Source organism: Lutzomyia longipalpis, chromosome 4, assembly GCF_024334085.1.
Source record: "Lutzomyia longipalpis isolate SR_M1_2022 chromosome 4, ASM2433408v1".
NCBI lineage: Eukaryota > Metazoa > Arthropoda > Insecta > Diptera > Psychodidae > Lutzomyia > Lutzomyia longipalpis.
Window position 1 is genome coordinate 4,679,037 of NC_074710.1, and position 24,286 is coordinate 4,703,322.

At 35.1% G+C, this 24,286-nt stretch overlaps 2 protein-coding genes across 3 annotated transcripts in view; one reads left to right on the forward strand and one right to left on the reverse strand.

Moving 5' to 3' along the window:
• Window positions 1-24,286, forward strand: part of LOC129795542 (histidine-rich glycoprotein-like) — a 446,033-nt gene that overhangs the window by 120,697 nt on the left and 301,050 nt on the right. The window contains exon 4 of one of the 2 annotated variants that reach the window (XM_055836928.1): window positions 9,307-9,334. The exons of the other annotated variant lie outside the window; for it this stretch is intronic. The gene's annotated coding sequence lies outside the window, so the exon portion shown is untranslated. The remainder of the gene's footprint in view (window positions 1-9,306; window positions 9,335-24,286) is intronic. 2 annotated transcript variants of the gene reach the window in all.
• LOC129795599 (uncharacterized) lies at window positions 12,918-14,809 on the reverse strand. The gene is made up of 5 exons (XM_055837034.1): window positions 14,553-14,809; window positions 14,379-14,464; window positions 14,226-14,296; window positions 13,974-14,114; window positions 12,918-13,743 (listed from the first exon to the last, which is right to left on the reverse strand). The coding sequence occupies exons 1-5, from the start codon at window positions 14,753-14,755 to the stop codon at window positions 12,955-12,957; spliced, it is 1,290 nt and encodes a 429-aa protein (XP_055693009.1). The 5' UTR covers window positions 14,756-14,809; the 3' UTR covers window positions 12,918-12,954.

Sequence of the window (24,286 nt, forward strand, 5' to 3'; positions counted from 1 at the left end):
TCCTATAACTATGGAGTTTTCAAACAACTATTGAGTTTTTTAACTATGGAGTTTTTTAACTATGGAGTTCTTATAACTATTGAGTTTTTTAACTATGGAGTTTCTTAACTATGGAGTTTTCAACCAACTGTTGAGTTTTTTAACTATGGAGTTTTTTAACTATTGAGTTTTTATAACTATTGAATTTTTTAACTATGGAGTTTTTTAACTATGGAGTTCTTATAACTATGGAGTTCTTATAACTATTGAGTTTTTTAACTATGGAGTTTCTTAACTATGGAGTTTTTATAACTATTGAGTTTTTTAACTATGGATTTCCTATAACTATGGAGTTTTCAACCAACTATTGAGTTTTTTAACTATGGAGTTTTTTAACTATGGAGTTTTTTAACTATTGAGTTCTTATAACTATTGAGTTTTTATAAATATTGAGTTTTTTAACTATTTAGTTTTTATAAATATTGTTACGATTTTGAGAAGAAATAAAAGCTAAAGAAATAGCTAAAATTATCACGCGGTGGCGTCCGTTAAAATAACCGCCAAATTATGAAAAGTCATTTCGCCGCAGTTGGATGAAAGGCGCCAAAATGACCCAAGTGAACCTAACCTCACAAACATACCAGAAAACACTATAAAAGAGCGAGAGTGAAGCTCATCGAGACACTTCAATTCCAACTCTCATCGGAGGTGGACCATTGGAGATGACACCATCTGGCAGAAGACATCATTCCTGCCCCCTCGCATGCCGAAGACCCATCAAGGTGGACCAGCAAAGCTGATAGAATGTCATCTCCAAGCCGAAGTCAGAATCTCTACAGAAGAGAGATTTCCTGCCGTCTCCAGGCAGATGTGAGAATTCCTGCCGTCTCCAGGCAGATGTGAATAGTTCCTGCCGTCCCCAGGCAGATGTGAGTATTCCTGCCGTCTCCAGGCAGATGTGAGTATTCCTGCCGTCTCCAGGCAGAGGTGAGAGTTCCTGCCGTCTCCAGGCAGAGGTGAGAGTTCCTGCCGTCTCCAGGCAGAGGTGAGAGTTCCTGCCGTCTCCAGGCAGATGTAGTATTCCTGCCGCCCCCAGGCAGATGTAGAGGGTGTTCCTGCCATCTCCAGGGAGATGTAATAGTTCCTGCCGTCTCCAGGCAGATGTAATGAGGATTCCTGCCGTCTCCAGGCAGAGGTAATAGTTCCTGCCGCCCCCAGGCAGATGTTAGAAAGATTCCTGCCGCCTCCAGGCAGATGTACTGTTCCTGCCGTCTCCAGGTAGAAGAAGGTCGATTGAGAGACCTTATGAACCCAGGAAGAGTCCTGCACGCTACCCATTCGAGAGAGGATGTCCTAAAGAAGCCCTACAGGACTATTTGACGTGCCTAAGAATCCCAGGAGGTGATCAACGCGCCAAATCCCACGATAGGACGAAAACAGACGCCAGTGAGGACCAAAGCGCGGTCTGAGAAGCCAGAGAGGGAATCTACACGCCAAGAACCCCCCCCCCCCCGCGGTGTAGAAGGATGCATAAAGACGTATCACCAATCATGTAGCCGCTAAGAGATTTTAGATGACTAATTAAAGAAGATTTTACCTCTAACCACCTTCTTTTTCTCATGAGGACATTTGGGGCAACAGGGACGAAGGCCTACGGGCCAAAATTCGTCACAATATTGAGTTTTTTAACTATGGAGTTTTCAACCAACTATTGAGTTTTTTTATCTGTGGAGTTTTCTCGCAACTGTGTACTTTTTGATATAATCCACCTAACACAGAATATCTTTGAAGTTTTCCTACAAATGATGAGTATGCTTGACCAACAAAAAGCTGGACAGCCTACAGGCCAAAAAAGCAGTTCTACTACGCAAATATGTGACTTAAAATGTGCTATTAAGCACAATTTGAACTCGAACTTAGGGAATCGAATTTTACGACGATTTGAGACTCCCTTTTTCTTAAAAAATCGTTCTAAATTTGAAACCAAGTTTAAAAACTTCAAACAAATATATTTAGGTACGTCTATAATACGCGAAATGTTTAAAAGCTATAGTTTTTTGCCTAAAAAGTAATATTTGTGCATCAAAAATGACGAATCTACCGAATCTTAACAAATAAACCGATTATTGGCGAATCAATCGAATCTAGGCGAATAATCTGAATCTTGGCGAATCATCCGAATTTTTAGCGAATAATCCGAAGATTTTCATTCAGATAAACACCCCTTGGGGCAGGGGCATGGAGAGCTAAAAATCGTAAAAGAAAAATCGTTTTGAAGAATTTTGAATTAATGAACGATTAGCTAATTTTTAAAGTTTTCACAACCCACACTGCGCCTTCGGATCACACACATACAGAAGGCCCCTTTTGCTGGCCGCATACTGTTCGCAAGTGGCAAATTTGTCGATGCTCAAAATTCTACCTACCCTCCGAAGTCCGCATATGTCTAGGGTAAATCCCTTTCGTACCCAGGTAGCCTTCTCTGTCCGCAAGTGTCGTAAAATCAGCCAAGTCCGCAAGTGCGTTTTCCGCAAGTGCCGAGGCACCCATTTTTATTGTTTAATTTTCCTTTTAAAATGTACCAAAATTCGAGTAAACATAACAAATTCTCGCAAATTTATCTCCTAGCCCTTCCAGCAGTCATTCATAGTTTCCTTTCCTTTTGAGCAAAATTTCTTTTCGTCACCAAAAATTGATTAATTATTCGTTATACATTTTTTGTCTGCCTTCACGCCATCCATTCATGCGTGGATTTCTCTTTGATTTGAAAATGTCGACAGAAAGTCTCGTGTGTGTGACGAAAAACAATCACTTTTGGGCATCACACACAACCCTCTTCCTCGGGGATATGGAAAATTTTCCACTTGAGGATGATTTTGAGAGAGATGACAATGGTGAACAACACCAACCACTCCATGGCTCTTGCTAGTCATTAATCTTTTTGAGACTTTCATCCCTTCGGCAAATTGTCTCTCCCATCCTCGAATTATGGTGTGGTATCATCAAATTATTTGCAAATGCATAACACGCGGAGAAGAGGAGCCCCTATGTAGGACCTTCTTTTTTTTGTGTGTGTGTGTAATGCTTCCACCAGCAAATGAGAAGGATGCAACAATGGGTGACTGATTATTGCACAGAGATTTGGTCTTTTTATCCCCGCATCTCAACCATTGTTGCATCAAGTAATATTTATTAATTTTTGTGATTAATGACCTCGTGGGACTTTCCCCGAGAATTCCGTGCAGTGGAGACGCCTGGTGGACCGGCAAATATTTTTTCTTCTTCGAAAAACTCAAAAACGCTCGCTTGTCAAGGTTTCCTCCATCCCATTGTCCTTGGGCTTTTGTGTCCATAATCTCATTGTGCCTTTTTGGGCTGCATCCTCCATTCATTGAATCATAAAAATGTGTCAAAATTCTATGCTGAAAAAGGAAAAGAAAGACGGAAAGGATGTTTGAAACAAGGGTATGTTGAAACTTTTTTTTTGAAAATAATCATGTATTTGCTCACAAAGGCACAGATATTGCAATCAATTGTTGCTTGAAAATTTCTGAATTTATTTTTAATAAATAAAATAAATAATTAAGTGAAAATCACGACTTTATTCATCATAAAAGTCTATAAAAATTATTTTGTCCAATCTAGCCCATTTAAACACATTCTCCCCTAAATATTTGCTTCTACATCATGAGAATGCTCTCAAATAGCAAATGATAAATTAATAAAATATTTAAGAGAGAGAAAAAAATCTCTGAAAATTGCCGGAAAATTCTGCAATTCCCGAAATAAATTTTCACATCTGACTTCACAGAGTGCGGAAACTGTAATTCATTTCTCGATGGCATGACTGGTGATTAGTGCCAACGGATGAATGGAAAAAGAGTTGCACAAAAATCCACCCCAAAAATATAAATCTTTTAATTGAATCCCTGACTCAATGGAGAGGTTTTTTTTTGTGTGCCCTGCCCATAGCTCTCAGTCTCTAAATAATTGTCCTCGAGTGTTTATTCACTCTGAAACATTCTCTATGCTGCATTCACGCGGCCACACTCACCCTCTCCACGCAATTTTTTTTTCCACACATACATACATACAACCTACCCCTTGTGAGCATAGGGGGTGCTTATATGGATTCCATTGGAATAAATTGCAGAATGGGATTTTTTTTACCAACTTCATGGCAAAAGTAACTTCCTTTTGGGGCTGTGAGAGTGTGAAGTACATTTTGAGGGAATTTCCATGAGGAGGGATTAATTTAAAAACACACACTAATTGGCGATGGATTGTGGGGTCAAACGAAGGGTTGTGCAAGACTCCAAAATTGGGGGAATTACGAAGGAATTTCCGCACCCTTAGATAATCAAATTTATATCTGCAGCATCTCTCCCCCAATACTACCCCCCAGAATTTTCCCACACAAACCCTCCATGCCGCACCAGCACGAAGCCAAATTATAACAAAATGAATTCGAAGGAACATTGGGGTGGAGAATTTGCCATGAGAGATTGCAGGATGATTCGTAGCATATTGTGACAGTGTAAGGGTGGCAAAATAATAACATAATCCTCGTTTAACAATAAACAAGAGGGTGGCAGAAACGAGATGTGTGTGTTTGCGATATAAATTGAATAAAATCTCCGCACAGCCATGATATGAATATAATTTTAGAAGGCGCGCCATGTGATGAAATAAAATTTATAATTGAACAAACAATCGCGGGACAAAAAAAAACTTTTTATTATTCTGCATCAACCACAATTGGATGGGATTTCTTTGTTAGCCGCGCTGGGGTCATCATTTGAGTGGAAATTGTGGTTATCTTTTGTCACCAATATACCTCGCCTCTTGAGAAAGTCTCTCGCCATTGGGTAGGGACGGGGGCGAAGGGTCGAAAAAGTCCGGAAAAATGGGGGAAATTAAATTTTCCAGAAGGTTGTGACACTTTAGAGCGAAAGGGAAGGTTTTACATTAGAGCAAAGCTTTGTTATGGTTCTTTATTGAAGGAGCTTATTCGTTTCTGTATGAAAAATTTCTCTTTAAAAAAAAAAAGGAATTCGGAATTTCCGTAATTTTGTACACAATAGGAAAAGATTAAGAAATCTCCAAAGACTTCTAATTTTTCACCGGAATCAGTTGGAAAAAGCAATCAAAAAATTTCCTGAAAATGCAGCAAATTGATCTATCAGCGAAAAAATTTGAAATTTCAAAAATTTGTTCAGTTTAAACGATTTTAACGATTTTTTAGTGTCTGAACAGGACCGAATGACGTCACTTTTGTAGTTTTGTATCTTTTTCAATGAATTTAACGATTTATATGAATCCTTCATCGATGATTTTTGACAAGGTAAAACGGAATAATGTTTGTCATAGCCCCTGATGAAGATCAAGCAAGAATCGAAACGCTAAATAATTTAAGATATCATATATTATATAGAATAAATTTCCTGTTTTATTTTTTCCATCATGGAAAATTCTTTTCATTTATTTTGCATCATCAAATATTTTAATTATTTATGACAGATTAACATTCCTTGATTTACGACATTTCGGAGGAGTGTGGTCTCCTCAGGTCTATAAATTTCATGGTTCTTATAATTTCTTGTGGAAAAATTTCTTTGATTTTCTTTTCTTTTTTCATTAATTTTTTTAAATCAATTAAGCTTGAATACGGAAGGTAAATTCACGTTTGTTCTTTACATCAAAATTAAATCAAATCAGATTGAGAATGATTTTTATTAAAATAGAAGCACCCAGTAAACGGAGGCAAACCCTTTTCCTACAATGTATATCAACAGACATATGTATGTATATATTGTAAAATGGAATTTTGTATTGAGGTGTGTTTTCGATAGAAATCAAAATTTATTTATTAAATACATTCGGGACGCCCGAGTCTTTCGTTTTGTATGAGTGAAAATAACAAGAGTGTAGAGATATTGTATGGAATTGGAAGATTTAATTTCCTGAATCGAAATGAAAACCAATTCAAGCTCTTCATTCGAGAGAATTGCATGCCACAAAATACTCACAATGGACTCCACAATTGTTGTGGAGCAATTGTAATGGGAAAATTTATACTTTTGCACCAAAATACTTGTATGTTGGTAAAATTAACTGAAGCACATGCAAATTTTACTGCAAAATCCCCATTTTACAGGGTGTGTGTGATATTTTCAATTGATTTTAATATGTACCAAATAGTGGGATGGGGACTGTATTTAACATTTTAATGGAAATTACACATTTTATTGTCTCTATTTACTTGTTTTACATTTTATAGTGCTTTTCGTTCCGTCGCCACGTTGGAGGAAATTAATCAACCCTAATGGAAAAGTTTTATGTAAGAGTGGCTCGTCAGACGTGTGGAAAAGTCGGAATTGAGACAGTTCCTTCCCTAAACGTCTAATTAAAATTTTGTATCCGATTTTACATTAACTTTTGGAAATTTTTCATTAAAAAATTGAAAAGAAAACAATTTCTAAAAACAGATTATAAATGAATTTTTGAAGCAATGTTAAGGATTAAATTTAATCATAGTTTAAACCTTATTTATACCTTACTTATTTATCGCACAGATAAGCTCAGGGTAAGTACACTATCCGCGAAAATTTTCCGGGCAAGGCTAAAATGGGATATTTTTGAAAACAAAATTCAAATGGCTATATCTCCGGCTGTGGTTAACCGATTTTCAAAAATTTACCAGTTTTGCCTTCAAAAATATCCCATTTTAGCCTTGCCCGGAAACTTTTCGCGGGTAATGTATGTTCAACGTCTGTAAAAGAAAGCTTTTTCCTTATAAAGCAGGTGCTAAGTATGCTCTGAAATATAGTGAACTTAACTAGTGAGACAGTCTTAAGAATTCTTAAGTTTTCTTAAGATTTATTTATAAATCTTATAAAACGTTTCTTAAGGGTTCTTAAGCAAAATGATTTACTAAGATTTTTAAAATTTCCTCAAGAATTTCTTAAGTTTTCTGAAATTAAGTTCGAAATTTAAGACTTTTTAAGTCAGGCTCAATGGGGCTAAATGAATATTTTTCCTGATCTTCTTCAGGCATCGTAATTCGTAAAACTCTTCGGAAAATATGCATTCAGTCTGATTTAAGAAATCTTAACCTTCGCTTAAGAATCCTTAAAAAAATCTTGAGTTTTTCTTAAGACAACTTCAGAAAATTTTAAACATTTTTAGAAAGTATAAAAAATCTTAAGAATTTTTAACTTTCATAAGAAAACTTAAGAAATTTTAAGTTTCACTTAAGAAAATTAAAAAAAAAACTGTCTTGCTAAAACTTAACCTAACATTAAATTCAAATTCAAATTTCTAAACGGTTACATCAGTTATATCATCGTATAGATGAGTAATTTACCACGAAAATATTTGTGATTGGTTTTTCACAGAAAATTAGTAAAATTTTACATCTTTCTCTCACTCTTTCGTCTCTTTCCTACTAAACTGTGCCGCCAAAGGTGTCCGGTAGTGATCTGCATAGCATAAACCGTGAAATTCGGTAAAGATCAATCATTAATTCTGATGATGATCGGTGAAACAAAAGATGTGAGAACGACCCGAGAGTGGATAATGATGAGTTTTTCTCTTGTGCGCGGGTGCTAAATAGATAACTTCGTGATTCAGCATCCATGCAAATGACATGTGTCAACACTCGTTCGACACTTCAGACAGCAAACACACGACTTTCACCCTACCCCTCCGAAGACAAAGCGCGCACCTTACCTTACATCCCAGCGCCGTACAATTCGTACAAACTTGGCGGAGTACTTTTTCATGCACAATGCTGGAAAAAAGAACTTCACCGAAACCCATCGACAACAACACAATATATCACATTATGAGTCTAATTAAGGTCCCAATATTGTGACTTGCATGGCGCGAAGGGCCCGCGCAGCCACCTGAACAATGACGCCACTTGACGTGAGCTCTACACAATTTGTGTTATTTTTTCTGTGGCTTATTTACCATCTCTCGTCGAGCATTATGGGGGTACATACGGTTGCCATTCATTCCTGGAAACTTGTCGCCAGACGGACCTGGCCCTCGAAGACGTCGCTCCATACCGTGGCGCAAGAAGTTTATACGCACCAAGAAATCCGTTGAACTTCCAAGTACTTGTGGCATTCAGTAAGAATGCACAGGAAATTGCTTGAATAAATATTCAATTTATTAATTATGTTCTCTTACCCAAAAAAAAATTTACAGAATTTTTTTCTCTCTCATTTATTCGCTTTATTTGTCTTTCTCCTGTGGAAATTTTAAAAGCTTCCCTTAGCGCCATTTAAATTTGATTCATTTCCCGCCGTAAAATTTAACTACTTTCCTTTGGAAGCTTCCCCCTCAAGTATGAACTAGATAATCCAATTTCCGAGAAATACTTAAGTAAAAAAAATCCTCCCACTCACCGAAATCTCTCAAATATGTGTAATTTTGAAATATTCCCCTTTTGTGATGGAATGAAACACATGAAACGTTGACACAGCCATTTAACATGGGGCTTCGGTTGGGCTCCCATTTAGAAAATTGACTCTTAACAAAAAGAGCAAATGAAGACAACGCCACAGATATGTCTCCACACCACTTTGTAGAAGAAAAAAATAAAGAAGATTCCATCTCAGGAGAAATGCGCGAGAAAAAGAGGTGAGCTCGACAAAAATCACAGAGAGTGTTAACGAGAAGTTCATACAAGCAATCAATACCAGTTTAATTTGTATTAAACTTACACAATGGGGCTTTTCACCCTGCCTTTCCCCCCACGCAAAGTACTTCAATTTATTCCCCGGCGCTGTCTCGTCACACCGTTGAAAAATCCCAAAGAAAAGAAAGTGTTGTTACGATGGTGGAAAAAAAATTATGTGATATGCAATGTAAATAAAATTCCACGTAGAGAGCAAAGTTTTGAGGGTGGATATGCTAAGAAAAAGGGGGGTACACTTCCGGACGCATTTATTGGTTCGCGAATTTTAGGTTCAGAATTATTTTTCTTTGGAAAATTCAAATTTTCATTAAAAGTTTTAAATAATTTAAGTTTTATATAAACAGAAACCTAAATACAGAAAAATTGCCTTACTGATGGAAATTTAATGGGTAATCTAGCCCAATTGGACTTGAATCCGCTCCGTCAGGGGTTTATTAGGGAGGATGTTAGGGTGTCTAAACACCTCCTATAAGAGTTCAAGAAATTCTAGCTTTTCTTAAGAGATAAAAACAAATATTTTTAGCTTCAAAATTGCAATAGAAAAATATTTATAAAGGGAAATTTTAAACGTTATGAATTAACACCAAACGTTAGAAAGAACGACAGCCATTTTAAATAAGAAAAATGAAAGACAAAAAGAAAAAAAAAGTAAACATCAAATTGAGCCAATTTTTTAAGAATTAATGCGAAAGATCGATTAATTTTTTATGTTGTGGGAATAAAAAACGATCAGATGGACCTTTGGAAATTGCTCTATTCGCTCTATTCTGACGTTTCGGAGACGAATGGCTCCTTCTTCAGGTATTGATTATTTAGGGGTCTTTATTTAGAACCTTTTAATAGTCGTTATTTTATACATTTTTCGCGTATGAACTGATTGCTTTTGTAGGTTATTATGGAATTTCAGTGAACTTTGTACATTTTCAGTAATGTACTTTAAATGAATTTTCAACATTTTTATAGGCAGTTTTTTGCATTTTATTAATTTTCCCAAAATTTCGTGCAATTTTCTGAGATATTGGCAGTTTTTCCACCATTTCAATCGCATTTCTGTCATTTCTTCCAATTTTATAACACTTTTGGTCATTCTGTGAATGAAAACCTAAATTTATTTATTTTTAATTCGACTTATAAAATATTTTAATTAATTTTTAGAGAAAATAAAAATTATAGGGGAAGGTGGCTCAATTCGGACCCCCAAAGTACCGAGCGGAGTGAAAAAAAAATTATATAAAATTAAAAGCAAAATTCTTAAAGGTACTATTTTAATGCCCATTTAATGCTCTTTTTACTCCCAAAACTTTCTACATTTAATGTTTTATCGGTTTTAAGTAATAGCAGATTGAAAAAGGCCACAAGAGATCGGAATTGAGTCACGTTCCCCTAAATAAAAAGTTTTTCTTAATTTTCTTTAATTTGAAAATTAATAAAATAATAAAATCCTAATAAATTCTAAAATTTTAGAATAATCTAATCTTGAATTCTAGCTCATATTGTAAAGAAAAATATGTTTTTCTCAGCATGTACTGGAAAATTTTCCAATAGGAAATGTGAAGTAATTTTCAGCCATAAGTAGTTTGGTATACTTATGATAAATTCCTTTTCTACTTAAGTCCATATAAACCGGAACACCACTGTATAGTAGGGCAGGAACTTGTCGAAGAAAGTCAAGATTATATTCTTCGCGTATATGGCAGAAAGTTGGATATTGTGTTTATTTTCAACTTCAATTCCAACAATTGAAAATGCGAAAAATGTTCACTGCGAGACGATGCAAAATTGAAGAAAGTCACCCCCGCAAATGGCGGGGAGAGGGTGCCACAAAAATGCAAAAAATCCCCATCTCAGTGCACTTCTTGTGATATATCAAAATACACCGCACAATGCCAAGGTTTACCCTGTTGAGGATTTTTCTCCACCCAAACAGCACCCCCTCATCATTCCCGATTAAATCTCGTCAATGGACCCACAACAATTTATAACAAAGTCACTAAACTGATTTTTCCTCCCCTCCTTAGTCTGCGAATTCCATTCACATTTCCCTTGGTTTTGGCAAAATGTCAACGGGCTTTTGTTGAAATTAAATTATGTTACATTTTTTTCTTCATTCGTTCCTTCTGCGAGGAAAGAAAAGTCTGCCCTTGGCACATGTGGAAATTTCGGGGAGCTGTGCAGCAGTCAGTATAGCTACCTCCCAGCATATATGTTTCAAGTGGGCTACAAATATTTTGGAGGCTATTGTGGGGGAAAATACAAAAATAAGCTTTATATGAAAATTTTGCAATAAAATTTCCCCCAAAGTACTCCATTTTATTTCTGCAGAAAATCCCAAACAATGCATTTTTGCCGAAAAAATTGCATTTTGTTCGATGCAACTTTTTACAACTTTGGGGAAGTTTTAAATAAAAATATAAAAATGCATTTTCCATTGAATTTCAAAAAGGGGTGTATGTAGTTCATTAATTGGGCACCATTGCATTTTGGGTAACGTATATATAGGATTTTCAATAATTAATATTCATCCCCAAATAGAGAGATTGAAGCGTGAAATATTGAGCTGTAAGAGGAGGATTATTGTATTCTTTTTTAGTTCTTTGTACGGAGAACTGTAGCTGAAAATGCAATAATCCCATGTTGCTATGGAGGTAAATCCAATGGAGTTGGGGTGATGAAAGAATTTCAAAGGTAAAATGAATTTCCAGTTGATGGCACCTAAATCGGGAGCATCTACGAAGAGAGAATTTTGACTCATTAAATGAATTTTTAGTATACTCACGTATTGCGTTCAAAGATCTTACTATAAATTTATAAGCTTCGATTATCTCATAAAATTTTAAAGATAGTCTGGAACAAAATTAGAATTTCCTCTCTTAAATCTAGAATTTTGTCCAGAATTATTTTAACAGCTTTTAACCCTTTTGTTTCTGCATGAAACATTGAAATATCTGATCTTTACTCGAGATTTTTAAATCAATGGATATGTACTCTCAGGAAAATTCTTTCAGTAAAAAACGTCTTCCTTGATATCTTATGTATGTATAGAAATTATAAAAGAAACGATTTTAAATGAGCGAAAATAAAATGTTTCATGTTTAAACTTAATTGTTTCACGTATTGTTTTATGACCCAACGGTCGTGAAGGCATTAAAAGTGCAGCAAAACAGAGAAGAATTAAAAATAAAAAATTTCAGAAGCCGGAAAAAAATTCTTTATAAGAAATAATTTTTTCAGAAAACTTTGAAATTTTATTATATTCATACTTTTTTAACCCCTAGAGGAGGGTTTTGCTGGCCACCGTGGCCAATTAGACTTTTTTAAATCATTTACATTTCGTGATATATCCATGTGTAAGGAAGTTGTATTACCTACTTTTAAGACCGCCGAAATAAAATTTGGAAAAACATTTTCTTTTGAGAGAAAATTGAGGTCAAGTTTTAAGATTAGAAATCTCGAACCTCCAAGGGTTAATAACCAAAAAAAAATCTTTAAATTAGTTCAACACCTAATAGGTCCCTAATAAAAAATCTTTGAAACAAATGTAGGTAATTCACAACCTCCCTGGGAGATGCAGAAGCATCCCTCTTAACAGCCCCATGAGACGAACTATATATGTGTTTGCACCTCATTTGACCACATCGCTATTTCGTCCACACATTGGTTTATTCATTAAAATGAATGAAGCATCATTTATTCGGTGTTACCTGGGCACTGGTATTTGTGGTTGATTTTCAATGGGGGACGTGAATGTTGATTGTCAGTCAATTGGTTTCAGGTGCGACTTGTGCAATTGAGATGCGAGATCCCAGCTGAGGAATTTCATACAAAAGCTCCACCACGAAATTGATTGATTGTTGCGCTGATTTGAAATTGAGGCTCATTTTCCACTTGATTCTATTTAAGCAGTTTGATATAAGAGTTTTTTTTTCCTTCTTTTATTACTTTCAGCTCTCACCACTCTACAATCGCCAAGGTGTACCAGACAGTATTTTTGTATCATTAGTTTAAGTTTTTAGTTTTGTTTATGGAAAATTTGCATCATTTTTATGGCATTCAAGCGACGACGTTTCAAAGAAACAATTACAGGTCAACAAACGAGTTTTTGAGTGCTGCTAATTGCTCTATTTATTGGTCCTCAGAAAAAAAAACTTTTAAACTACTTTTCTTGCCACAGGTGAGACTTCTTAACGAATTTCCTCAAAAAAATTCCTAAGTTGAAAGTTAATAAAACAAATTTTATTATTCCTTGAACAGTGTATTATGTGTCAGTTTTAAACGAATACTGGGTACTTCTTGTACATCGCATAAAATACAGATTCAACCAACTTTTCACAAATCTTCTTCATGTCACCATCCTGCAATTTATCTACGTCACCAAGCATACGACTTCCCAAATTATTGCAGTAATCATCATAGAGTCGTGGTAGATTTAGTTCTCTATACAGCTCTATGACTTTCGCTACACATTCGGGATCTTTTCGTCCGTAGTTGACTTTGAGGACTTCCTTTTGCTCAGGAGTTCCCAATTGCATGGTTAACAAAGCTGGCCAACGGCATCTTCCTTCTCCAATATCCGAACTAACCTTCCCCATAACATTTGGATCCCCGAAACTATCGTAAAAATCATTCTGAATTACATAAAAGTAGCCTATATCCGCCAGAATTGACTTAGCTTCCTTCATAATGCTTAAATTAGTGTATCCTGCTAAGGTCATTCCTAAGGCAATAGAAGAAAAGCTAGCCAAATAGACGGAAATGTTTGCAACTATATCATCAAAAGTTTCAATTTTTATCTTGTCAAAGTCCTTTGAGGAGATCACATCTACGTGCTGTCCAATGCAAGCTAGAAAAGTCGTCTCGTTTAAGATCTCCAAAAGGCGTGTGTGGCAATCGGGTTTTCCAAAGTACTTTTTTAGCAGATAATATGCTCCAGCTTCCATCATAAAAGCATCATTGACGGCACTTGGCCCCACATCGGGTAATTCATGCCAGCAAACTCGGTTTCTTCTAGTTTTGCATTCATCGTATACATCATCTGACATGTTAATAGCTTCTAAAACCTATATTTGAAAATTAAATTTTGTTCAATTAATTTCTTACTAGGCTGATGAAGGTGATTTGTTGGAAACAAGTAAGACAGTTTTGTTCTTCATGAGAACATAAAAAAAACGCTAGTGAATTCATTTGGACTGATCCAATAATCCTTAGATAAAGTTCTTAGAAAAGAACGCGTCCTAATTGTTTTTAATTTATTTGATAAGATTAAGAAGTTTTTTTTTTGTAAACTTACAATTTCTAAGATCCATCCTAGGTAGTAAGCTAACTTGAGATTTTCAGTAGTATGTTTATGCTCTGGTGTTAGAAGTTTATATGTTTCTACTGTTATTACGCCAGGAAATCGGTTAGATCCGGGCATTATGTATTCCATAGCCTTAAAGAATAAAAAGAAGATTTTAGGAGCACTAAACTTTTTCTTTATCTTTTTTCTTTGTAAAGAAAAAAAATCATTTTTATTCAAAATGACTTTATGTTTTAAACTCACTCTTCTGATACGATTTCCATTATCCAATTTGCTAAATGTTGCCGCTTTTGCTGCTATTTCATCAACGATACCTAATTGAAAATCATACAGAGAGATTTTTAGGGAATTTTTTTTACACAGTTTAGATTTTTTTCAACAGTTGAATTTATTAACCTGGGAAATATGATAAAAAATCATTTTGTTTAGCTTTAGAAAGCCAGATATCGTCAAGTTTTGTTGCACAGAACTCCTTAGGATTTCTTTAAAAAAAAATATTTAAAGAATTTTTAAACATTTTATATTTTTTTTTTTAATTTGGGCGAGCATTAAATCAGAAACTCATTCAACCTCGTCACTGTAGAATCATTCGAAGTTCCTAAAATAGGTCTGGATATCACTCCTTCTAGATACTCAACAACATTCACACTCTTCGTTGTAGAGAAGCTCACTTTAGGTATTCTTTGCATATTCACAGCGAACTTTAAATAATTACTCACTGATCCTATTGGAAAGGATTTTTTAGTAAGAATTTGAACACTGGACAGTAGCATTTTCAACGGTAGTCGTGGTAAGAACTTCTTGATATCACAAAGTGTTTCAATGAACTCCATGCGGCTATTCCCAAGACAAGCAATTTATACGAATAGTTTTGTGTAATTAAAATATTTAATTATTCGAGTTATACAGTAGTGCTCCGTTTTGCGTCTCTGTTAATTTGTGAATTCCTCGTAGTGCTGCAAATGGGTTTTTATGTATAAACCGATATAGGTTTGTTAATAAGGCCCTTGACAAATAAAATTCCCTTTTTCGACATTTAGAGAGGGTTTTAATAGGCTCAAAATGATAAATTAAAAACAATAGGCTAAGCAGAACACCACTGTACATAAATAATTCTAACTTGCTAATTGGGATTGTCTGATTCTTTTTACATAGAAATAAAGATAAAAAAAAAGTTTTATGTGCTATAAGAATTTTAGTAGTTTAAGTGAAAAAACACTTTTATCTATTAGTTGGTGTTCCACTTCGTGGCCAACACCAAGTATTTTAATTTTATTTCACATCTTCGTTTTAAATTTTATCTAATACGTTAGACCACTGTCTATAAGGTCTGTAATCTTTTTTAATGACTGAAATATTTAAATTCAACGTAGAAGATTAAGCTCGTTAACAATCGGAATATTCTCCGGAACAGCTTTTGCACTTTATTTAAATTTTTATCAAGCGCAAGCTTTTAATAATAAAGCTTTCAAAAGTAGGTATCAATGTTTGGTAAAAAAAAAAAGTTGGCTTTATTTAACTTAAAACAAGTGTATGTACCTACAATTAAAGTTTAATTAATTATAGAGAAGAATAATTCATAATTTTTGTAATAATTCCGAATAATTCATACAAAACGGAATATTTCAATATTTTTCCATGCTAACATAATATCTTGTACCTACTTCAACATTCCAACATAATGCAAACGTGTGTCTGGACCATCTTGTTCTTACTAAATAAAACTTCAACTCTTTAACTTTAACTGTGTACTGGACAATGATGGACCGATATTTTGTTAATTGTGTATGTTAATAGTGTGGCAGAGTGGCCTCAAAAAGCATTTTGTGTGGACGAGATTTCTAAGATGGTGAAAAGTGAGACATTTAAACATCATCTCCTCACAGTTCACACAGTATATGTACAATATCTTTTTATGTGCCACAATAGGTGACACATCAACGAAACTTGCTACTGGTTTTTCAAAAAGTTCCACCGGAAAATGCAAGAGTGTTCAGTCTCTTCCAGTGCGCCATCCTGGAGGAGCAACGAGACACCCAAAAGATTTGACAATGAGGATGTGTGACGTATTTGAGGAGCAAATTAGCATGTTGAGCTCTCTGTGAGCTGAATTTTTGGTGGTGAATGCGGATGGATAGACAGCGAAGAATGCCACACGATGATTAGTTGGTCAAACATTGCCTCCAATGGACTTCCAAGCAACAAACTCATCTTCATCATGAACGCATTCTCATCCTAAAACCACATTTTGAGTCATTCAAGTAAAGAGAATGGTCATTGATGAGAAATACGTAAGAATCTCCTAATAATTACAAATTATTATGTAAGAAAAATTTGATTTTTTATTCGGAAAACGAGCGGGTTACCTTTGATCCCTTTTAACGGTAATATATATATATTTTTTTCAATGTTAGTTATTAATGTTTAAAATATCTGTAGGAGTTTTTCTCAATTTTCTTTGGTTTTTTAATTACATTAAGCACATCAGTTTTTTCTCACATCAACATGCAATAATTTTATCACGATGCTTATGTAGCTCCCAAGAACATTTTCTCATGCAAAACCTCTTCTTTCGCTTCTTCTCCGTGAATTTTATTTTATTTTTTGGAAAAGCAATTAAATACATAAAAATGTTGGAAAATAAAATATTTTGCGTTAGGATTAACGATATGACCCAAAGAACGAGAAAGAATTAATTAAATGTATTAAATCGCATCTTAAATAGTTTTTGCATTATTTTTTCCGCTTCCATTTATAGAAATAATTCATTTAGCGATTTTTTCCAGTATTCTAAAATTTCTCAACAAAATATTCTCTTTGAACTCTTTTGAGTTGTTTTAAACCATTTTTTTCAACCCCTGATGGCAATGAAAATCATTCGCGAAGAAGAACATTTGCACTTCTGATTTATGCCACAAGTTTCTTCCCCATGAAAGAGGTTGCCAAGAGGGACAAAAAAGTGGCTAGATCTGTAAGACATGCTCGTATTGTTTATCAAAAATAGATCACAGGGGTTGTGTCGTATAAAATTCGCATCTAATCGAAATTTCACCCCTTTTGTGCCAAAAAAAATTGTCTCACCCAAAGGGGTTCCTTCGTGTAAGTCAATCGGAAGAGAGAGCTAGACATTTCAGACAAAAAGAAAAGCCGAAGGGACCCTGATTGATCTCAATGCCAAAAGTTCACTGACAACGTCTACATAAGGGGGTTGAAGAAGGGGTTGAAGAGAAAAAAATGCAAATTGTCGCGAAAATTGCTTTTTTGCACGCAATAAGATGCAAAATGCGAATCAATGGAATCAATCCGTTCCCAAAACACAACCCCCTGTTTTTCCACACAGGATCAACTCCTTATACCTGTTGCTGTGACAAAATGCAAATGTCGGATTGAATTTGGGTTTTTGATGGAGTGAGAATGGAATCATACGAAGAGAGGGTACATATCCAGGGGATTGGGGAAAGGGTGACAAGTTTGCAATCTTAATGTACCCGACAATTGAGCCTTAATTCAATTTTTGCCAAACAATAAATTCCAATCAGGCCCAAAAGGATCAAAGGGACCTCTTCGCGCGAAGAATGTAGAGCATTTGCGAAAATTGAGAGCAAAAGGCAAAAAGGGGTGCTCAGACGCATTGGCAAAAGGTCACATATAAATATTTGCCAGGGTGACAGACCCCCAGAAGCAACGACAAGAAATCACGAAGGATAAATAAATTAAGAAAAGGAATAAAGAAAAGACTTCGATGTCAATGCATTTGAGATTAGATTCTTTTCTTCTTTTTTTGCCATTCAATCGAATATGGATTTTTTTCTTGTCTAGCATCCCTTGCTATTGGAAATTTAGTTCAATTCTCTGCCAATTTTCAACCGTTAAATCATCTTTTTCACCCGAGACTTTATGGTAATTTCTTCCTTCCCATTTTTGCGTGTCCTTTTGTCGATGAGATTTCTTTTTATTTAAATGTCAATGTCACAAAAATTTTTCTCTACCAACGTTTAATTATTTTTCCACCCAAAAGGAGCATCGAATTACCTGATAATGATATTCAACGGAAATAAATAAAATTATTTTGCAGAAGAATTCCCACAACGCGATGAAAAAATCCTGGCGGAAGAAATTTCTTCAATTTGTACGAAGATATATTAAAAGGCTTCTTAGTTAATTTTTCTACCTCTAATTACCAACTAAACAGCAAAGTTCCCGCAAAGTGTTCATGCAGAAGAAGGTCCTTAAAAGGATCAAAGGCAAAAAAAAACTACGCACCACAGAGCTTTTGAGCTTTGAATATTTCTGCGAGAAATTGCATTAAAGTGTGAGGGGGTTTTGTGAAAAATAAAATTCCTCATATACTAGTGGGTGTAAAATGGTGGAAAATGCAATGGGAAAAAAGAAAAATTCACCTCTAGAATACATATTGGTGTGCAGAGAGGTGATAAAAGCTCTCTGCTGCATTCATCGTATGTTTAGAGGAGAATTTAAAAGCTCATTCGCAATGTGTGTATGTCGCTTTGTTCTGAATACCATGTACTATGTTCTATATAGAGAAGAATGGCTTAAATCTGGCCCTATATACTCATTCTTTTTTTTCTAGATTGGAGAACCATTAAAATGAAAAATTTCAATGGAATTTATTTGATATGAATAATGAAATGAAAATGATTTAAAAAATAAAAATAAGTTAACTTGAACATAATTTAAAAAAAAATGCATTTAATGTGAAAAAACATGAAGTGGAGCTATAAAAATTGCAAAATGAAATGAAATATGCGAATAAAATATGTTTTTAAAATAAATATTTGTTTCATTTTCTAAAACTAGGGTAACTTATTTAATATTCTTAAAAAAAACGATCATATTTAGGTCATGCTCCCCTAATGGTAAATGAAAAACGACGTAGATATTTATGTCAATTTGCGGGTGAAATAAAATTGTATTAGAATAAATTTTTGCACCTGAATACAAAGAAAAGTTCTACCCATTCGTAAAAAAATTCTTTTATTTTCGAAAATTATAAAAAACTCCAACATTAAAAATTCTCCAAGAATAAAGTATCCTGAAAGGAATATTCACGTTAATAAAATTCGTACAAAACCATGAAAATGAATATTTTTTATAATACAAAATTACCCATTATCCCCTATTCAATAAGTTACTTGCATATAGGGTGAAATTAACTAGTCAGAAAGTCATAAGATTTCTCAAGTTTCCCTGTGAAAAGCTTAAGATTTCTGTAGAAAAACTTTAGATTTATTAAGAAAAAATGAAAATTTCTTAAGAAGACTTAACAATTTTAAAGTTTTCAAAAGAAAAAGTAAGATTTCTTAAGTTTTTTCAAGCGAAACTTAATATTTCTTAAGTCAGGCTGAATTGGGGTAAATGAATGCCTTTTCGAGGATTTTTCTTGGTTATCTTCAGTCGTTGAAATTTGTAAAAATCATTGAAAAATATTCATTTATCTCGATTCAGTCTGACTTAACCCTTTCGTGTCCAATGATATTTATTCTAAAAACGAACTCAGAGGGTATTTTCTAGGCAAAACGTCTTCTTCGACTTTTTCTGCGTGAATTTTATTTATTTCTTACTTGGAAAAACAATTGTATTCACAAAAAACTGGAAAATTAAAATGTTTCATGTTTGAGTCAGCGTATGACCCAAAAAAACGCGAAAGGGTTAAGAAATCTCAAGACCGTTTGGTCAGTGAATTTCACCCATTGTGGCTCATCTAAGGGGCTTCCATTTCTCCACACGAAGCCCATCGTTTGCATACTTGGTGCACGCTTGAGTCGCTTGAGTAAACCACAGAAGATCACCGACATGGGATTTCTCCAATATCATACATCCCAAAGTGCCCCATCACAATGGATGATCAGCTACCGTGGCGAGTGAGATTTGATTTCTTTTCACGCCATCGGATTCCATTTGAAAATTTTGTGTGCAATTGTGCCTCGCATTGAGATCCCGCCTATGTGGCCCCTTTTCTTTGAGCCCCGCACGATGACTTCGCGAAATGGTGCTCCCAAAAAATCTGAGAATATTGTCTACAGACCGGCCCCATGGTGGGATCTAAATTGCTACCGGTCCAATGGATCTCACCATGGCGCGGGAATGCGGCCACACTCTCGATGCGTAACCTCGAGAGGGTCCTTCTGTGGGATTTTTATCCATCCCAAGTACAACATTAGCTGTGGCACATTGTGAATGAGCCAGGAAGTATTCAGCACCTTTTTTTTACGATCAGCATTCAACTATCCTACGATTCATCCCTTATAGTGGAGATGAATGTAATCTCTCTCAAGTACTTCGCGCATGCTGGAAAAGGATCGAGATATAGGCATTGAGGGTAGGTGCAAAGAGTACGCAGAATGTTTCGGAGGTAACATCGAGGGGTGGATGATTGAGGATAAAACACATGAGTAACAATTGTCCAATTGAAGTAAATTGATTCGCAACGATAGATAAAAATTATATATGATGAAAATGCCCGGGTCCCCAGACAATGGGAACAGAGATCTGAAAGGCACCGTGTTTGTTGCATTTTCCATCGACCTATTGTGCTATCAATACCCATTGAGCGCCTTATTTAGGGCTATTCGGGTGATTTAACCCAAATAGGGGGTGAAACTATAGCAATATTGAGATTGTTTAGTTCCTCTCTATAGTCAGTCAGATTCACAACGCAATGTTTCCTACATTGAAGAGCTCTTTGATGTGGGATTTCGCGAAGCACTTGCACTGAGGATACATCTGCCCTTTATACGAAGAAGCCCAAATAACGACATAAAAACGTCTCCGCAGGATTTACCTTTAACGCCGAATTTTATTTGGAAATTTCAACATTTTTTTCGTTCTTATTTCGAAGACGCGCAACCCTGAAGAAAAGCTGCATTTATTGTATCCCTCATGAACCCTTAACCCCTTTGCTTTTGTCCTTAGAATTACAATGTGAAAAATAAAACTGACCGGACGACCTTTCGGTAGCAACATGTGCCCCCATCCCTTGTCTTTCGCGCCAGATAACAATCAAATAATTTTTTAAAAGAAAATTTTCATTGAGAAAAGGGGTTGAAGTGTCTCATCTCCCTTGTGAGAACTCGTTCTTCATGGTCAATTTAGGATTTGTCGCTCAGCTCATCCTTTTTGGGGTTGATTTTCATATCTAAGTAAGAAACCTGCTCAGGCGAGGAATGCGAAGAAAATTAACCCTTATTGAGGCAACAATGATGAGATCTGACGATGGAACATGTCCTTTCTTAATATCCGGGGAGGGTGCCCAAAAAATTTTCTATATAGTACATAATACAAAAGTAGAGCAGAATTGCAACAGATAGGACCTTCTCTACTGTTTTAAGGGGGATGGTTTGTGTGTGAAAAATGCTGCGAGAAAAATCATCCCTCGGCAGATGCGCCCGTTTTTTTTGCGACTCAACAGACACCATTCCCAAGGACAATGGTTCTCTAATCTTTGCACAATGTGCTACAATACTTTTGTTCAATGAATCCTTCACATTCTATTTACATCAAACCGGGGTAAAAATACGCCATTGCCAGGATGTATTCTCGTGGCTGCGATGATAGGAATGGCTCTAATGTAATCCCATGGATGGTTACACAAGTCTCTTCTCTCTCTCTATCTACCTTTATGAGCACGCACTCTGGGAAAGTTCTGCTATATGCAAGTGAGAAGATTCATTTGTTTTAAAATTCTCATAAACAACGCGTTCTTGGTCGTACTAGAAACAAGAATGGAAATTAATCTAGAGAGCAATTTAAATTTTCCGCCGCTTTTCATGAGTTTGGGGAAATGAAATCTGCGGCAGACGCATTAAATTAAAAGAAATAAATTTAAAAAAAAATCATCATCATCATCACTATGGGCACTTTTCACAGCGCGCAACATCTAGGGCTATATGCCCTAAAAATCAAAGAAAGGGTTTTTCTAGCCAATACTTTTTATTTATTTCACGAATATTTTCAAATATTATTTTTCATTCTTAATTTTCTTTAATTTCTCTTTCAAATATTGATAAATAATTTGAAAAATTTAATTATATTCTTATTTTATTATGGAAATTAAAAATTTTCCAAGTTGTTACAGAAGCTTTTGAATCCCTTGAATCTAAAAAAAAATAATCAAAAATTATGTAAAGTATTTTTTTTTAAATTACTATTGAATAATTCAAGGACTAGAAAATAAATTTATAATATTTAATAGAATTATTTTATATTTATTATTTTCTTTTCTTTTATTTTTATCTATTTTTTATCTATTAGCTGTGATTCTTTCTTAAAAGAAGCACAGCTTCTGTGTACACTCAAAAATGCAAAGTCGTCAGATCGGGCTCAAACTTAGGATGAGCACGAATTAGGGTCCCTACATTCCAAAAAATGGTGGCGCCGAAAATCTTTCCGGCCGGCCGGCCGTCCGTCCGGCCGGAATATAACACTATATTGCAAGAGAACGGTAATAGATAGAAACTTGCGGTCAACGGCAAAGTTCATATATCAGGTGGAAGACATCCGATTATGAAGTCAAATCCAACCCCCCACCCCCGCGTCCGCCATTTTGAATAACCTCAAAATTTTGTTTTCGCTATATCTCAGTCACTATTATAGCTAGAGGTCTGAAATTTTGATATGTTGTAGGGGCCATCAAGACCTTTCCAACGATACCTCATTTTCGAAAATCGGCCAAGCCGTTTAGCCAATATGGCCGCCACAATTTTTCATCGAAAATCGGCCATAACTCGAGAACGGCTTGACCGATTTTGATCAGCTCGGGCTCAAATGAAAGATATTAATGAGCCCTACAACTGCTCGGAACATTGCAAGTTCAAGAAATGACCGCAAGTGGCGCTAAAATCGAAAACAAAATTTTCGATGAGTTTTCGATGAATATCTCGAGCACCGCTTTATAGAATTGCTTCAAATTTTGATATGTTATAGTTGACTATAGTATCTATCACCATGCCAAAAATGAAGAAAATCTATGTAGCCGTTCCGGAGATATCGCGTTTTAAAGTTTACGTGTCATATCTTGAGTTGCATAAGTCCAACGCCCCGCGAAGCGGGGCGTTTTATATACACATATAAAATAAAATAAAATATATATATATATATATAAATGCATAGATATATACATTATATATATACATATAAAAATGCAAAGATAAATATATATAAACTGCAAAGATAAAAATTAAATATAGCATGGATGGAACAGTATAAAGCGAAAGAACGGTAAGTAAAACTTACGGGCTGTGATTCTTTCTTTGTCAGTGAAATGTGAAATTGACGGAAAATTGAGGATGGGCAAATTTTGAGGAAGGCTTTCTCGCGTACCGAATCACAGCCAACGCCCACGATTAAGGCTTCTCACAAATTATCTGCGCGTTGGCTGTGATTCGGTGCGCGAGAAAGCCTTCCTCAAAATTTGCCCATCCTCAATTTTCCGTCAATTTCACATTTCACTGACAAAGAAAGAATCACAGCCCGTAAGTTTTACTTACCGTTCTTTCGCTTTATACTGTTCCATCCATGCTATATTTAATTTTTATCTTTGCAGTTTATATTTTTTATCTATTTATTTATTCTATACAACGAAAAGTCAATCATAACGCGTCCAGTTATAAGAGTTGGTATACCACAACGCGGATGGGTCAGTCTATGCGTTGTAATTTAATTTGTGAGTACTATTAGAGTAGGCAAAGTCAATTTTTTGTAAAATTTAGCAATTTGACACATTAAAATGCTTATATCTTAAGTTCTATTAGACCTACAGAAATTTCTTGACTAGTTCTGGAAAGGTATTGAAATAAGCTATAATCTGACATATATTTCGAAACATTTCAAGGTCACCTCCAGAACACAAAATGGCGGATTTTTGTTCAACAAAAACAGTTTTTTGCACTTTTCGTCCTGAAGGAATGGTCCTAGAGGTTTCTGATGTTCTAGAAAGTTGTAGAGTTTTACAAAACCTTTAATTTGATACTAAATTGAGCAAAATCGGACAATCCGTTCAAGAGATATGACTCTTAGAACTTTTCAAATTTAAGAATTTTTCAAATGGCTATATCTTCTAAACGGCGACATAGATTTTCTTCATTTTTGGACTGATGAAAGATATTAAGTCAGGCTACAACATATCAAAATTTAAAAGATTTGCCTAATGGGGATTCGGAGATATTGCCCCTTAAAGTTAGGCAATTTTTGTTTTTGTTTTTAGCGCCTCTTGCGGATGTTTTAGAAACTTGAAATGTTCTAAACAGTTGTAGGGCTTCTCAATAGCTTTCATTTGATACTAAGAT